Raw genomic sequence first — 2402 nt, 5'->3', positions numbered from 1 at the left:
AGGAGCCAGGCGGGCCAGGTTCCCTCCGAAGGCTCTCAAGGAGAACCCTGGCCTCCAGCCATTGGCAGCTCCGGACATCCTCCCCTTAGGACAGCAAACTCCAGTCTACACCTTCGAATTCCAAGCCCCGCCTCCTGTAGGTCTAGGGCTCTAATCTCCTAATCTTTGCCTGATAAGAATAACAGGTAAGAATTAGAATCCCTTAGTCTCTTTATGTCCAGGGAGTGGCCAACCCAACCCTAAAGGCTCCGCAGCTGATTGGCCCGCAGACCTTGGGCTCCCCCATAAAGGGCGGAGGCGCCAGTGGTGCCCTTCATTGGGAGACCTGCTCTTCCAGAGAAGCTTCACTCTGCAGCGGGAGCTCACAGGTGCCACGTCCGCTGAAAACTGTCTCCGGAGCCATGGAGGCTGCATCTCTGCTCTGCGCAGAAGAGGGACCCTACGGGGTTGGAGCTGGGCTCCGGAACCTGGGGAACACGTGCTACATCAATGCCGCCCTGCAGTGCCTGACACACACCCCGCCCCTGGCCCGCTACCTGTGGTCCGGGAGGCACTCCGAGACCTGTCCGAAGCCGACGTCCCTGTGTCCTGTGTGCCATGCAAGCTCACGTGACTCGGGCCCTCCTGCATCCTGGAGACGTGATCGAGCCCCCCAAGGAGCTGTTTGGCGGCTTCCACAGACAGCAGCAGGAAGATGCCCACGAGTATCTCATGGTCACCATGGACGCCATGCAGCAAGCCTGTCGGCGTGAGCCGGAGCAGCTGGCCAGGCCCCCCGCGGACGCCACCCTGGTCCATCAGATATTCGGAGGCTACTGGAGGTCTCAGATCAAGTGTCTCTGCTGCCAGGGCATGTCTGACACCCTGGACCCGTACCTGGACGTTGCCCTGGAAATCCAGGGGGCTGAGACTGTGGCTCAAGCCTTGGAACTGCTGGTGACACCTGAAAAGCTGGACGGCGACAATTCCTACGAGTGCAGCGTTTGCCTCAAGAAGGTGCCTGCTAGCAAGACCTTGACTTTGCACACTGCCTCTAAGGTCCTTATCCTGGCGTTGAAACGTTTCTCGGCGTTCACAGGCAGCAAAATGGAGAAGGTCGTGCACTATGCTGAGCGCCTCAATGTGCAACGGTACCTGTCTCAGCAGAACCCAGGGCCCCTGGTGTGCGAGCTGTGTGCTGTGCTGGTCCACGCCGGACGGGACTGCCACAGCGGGCATTACTTCTGTCACGTGAAAGCTGCAGACGGCCAGTGGTTCAAAACGAATGACTCTGAGGTGACTGCCTGTGCCACTTCTACTGCCCTGCGCCAACCTGCCTACCTCCTCTTTTACGTCCAGGAGAACGAACTGGAAGGAGGCCACGAGAGTGTGTCTGTAAGCGGTAAACCGAGGTGCCCGCAGATGGAGCAAAAAGACCTGGAACCCATCCAGCAGGCCACTGAGAGTCACTCCAGTGTCACAGGTCCTGGGTCACAATGTCCTGTGCCAGAGACTTCGGTCCAATTCACCTCGTTAGAGGAGTGGAGGCAGTTCCAGGAGCTATCCCGACCCAAGGCAGAGCACAACCTCAGGAAAGTGGAATGGGCTGTGCCAGCCAACTGGGTCATGATTCACCCACCCAGATACAGGGCTGGCATGACCAAGCATCTGCCTGGACAGGAAAACTACCTGCTCGACAGTGCAGCTGAGGGGAAGGCCAGGGCGAACAGGAGGAAGAAGGGGACCCGTTCTGGGCATGTGTTCCAGTGGTCACCGCGGCCTTATGGATGCAGGTGTGTGTCTGAGGGCTTTGGACTGATGACCTGCTCTGAGGACTGTCCCATGAGCACTGTGTGATGGGTCCTTGGTGGGGGGGGGGACCTGGGATATGTGATTCTTGCAAAGTGGGATACTTGTCAATAAATGTAGTTACTTGTTGAATCAATAGAGTGTTTGGAAAGACATGGGGGATGGAGTTGAGTTTAGTTTTCCAGTTTTTCTAAGGGATTGGGCATTTGACCTGTTGGGGTGTGTTCTGCATGTGGTGGCAAGGGGACCAGGGGGCGGGTGGATGTGGGCAGTGGCTGGGTTTGCACAGGTGAACACGCTGGCGTGCGCCAGCTGCTAGAATGGGTGATAGACAGTCAGCACGGAAAGGTGAACTGCCAGGCAGGGCAGGTGTACAGCGTGCAAGTCCATGAGGACGTCCCTGGAGTGCAGCTTCAGCCACTGCCCCACTCACGGGAGAAGCAGCTTGAACCCTGGTTTCCCCCTTGGGATGTCACTGAATGGGATCTGGGGAGATCTCTTGTGTTCCCATCACTGTGAGATCTCACAAATCCACTGCTGTTGACATTGCAATGGAAGATTTCAAGACCTGGTTCATACATTGATATGTACAGTCATGTCATACATATTTCTTC

The 2402-nt window shown here is 57.0% G+C and overlaps 1 protein-coding gene across 1 annotated transcript; it reads left to right on the top strand.

Moving 5' to 3' along the window:
* The first annotated feature begins 401 nt into the window (after nucleotides 1-401).
* Nucleotides 402-1836, top strand: LOC123807444 (ubiquitin carboxyl-terminal hydrolase 17-like protein 6). The gene is given in 2 exon segments (XM_045821262.1): nucleotides 402-572; nucleotides 574-1836. Coding segments are annotated over 2 exon segments (1434 nt in total).
* Nucleotides 1837-2402: the final 566 nt, after the last annotated feature.

The sequence above is a fragment of the Phyllostomus hastatus genome, unplaced genomic scaffold, assembly GCF_019186645.2.
Source record: "Phyllostomus hastatus isolate PE091 unplaced genomic scaffold, TTU_PhHast_1.1 phas_scaffold_46, whole genome shotgun sequence".
Classification (NCBI taxonomy): domain Eukaryota; kingdom Metazoa; phylum Chordata; class Mammalia; order Chiroptera; family Phyllostomidae; genus Phyllostomus; species Phyllostomus hastatus.
The sequence above is the reverse complement of the archived record's forward strand: the minus strand, read 5'-3'. Positions and strand labels throughout refer to the sequence as shown.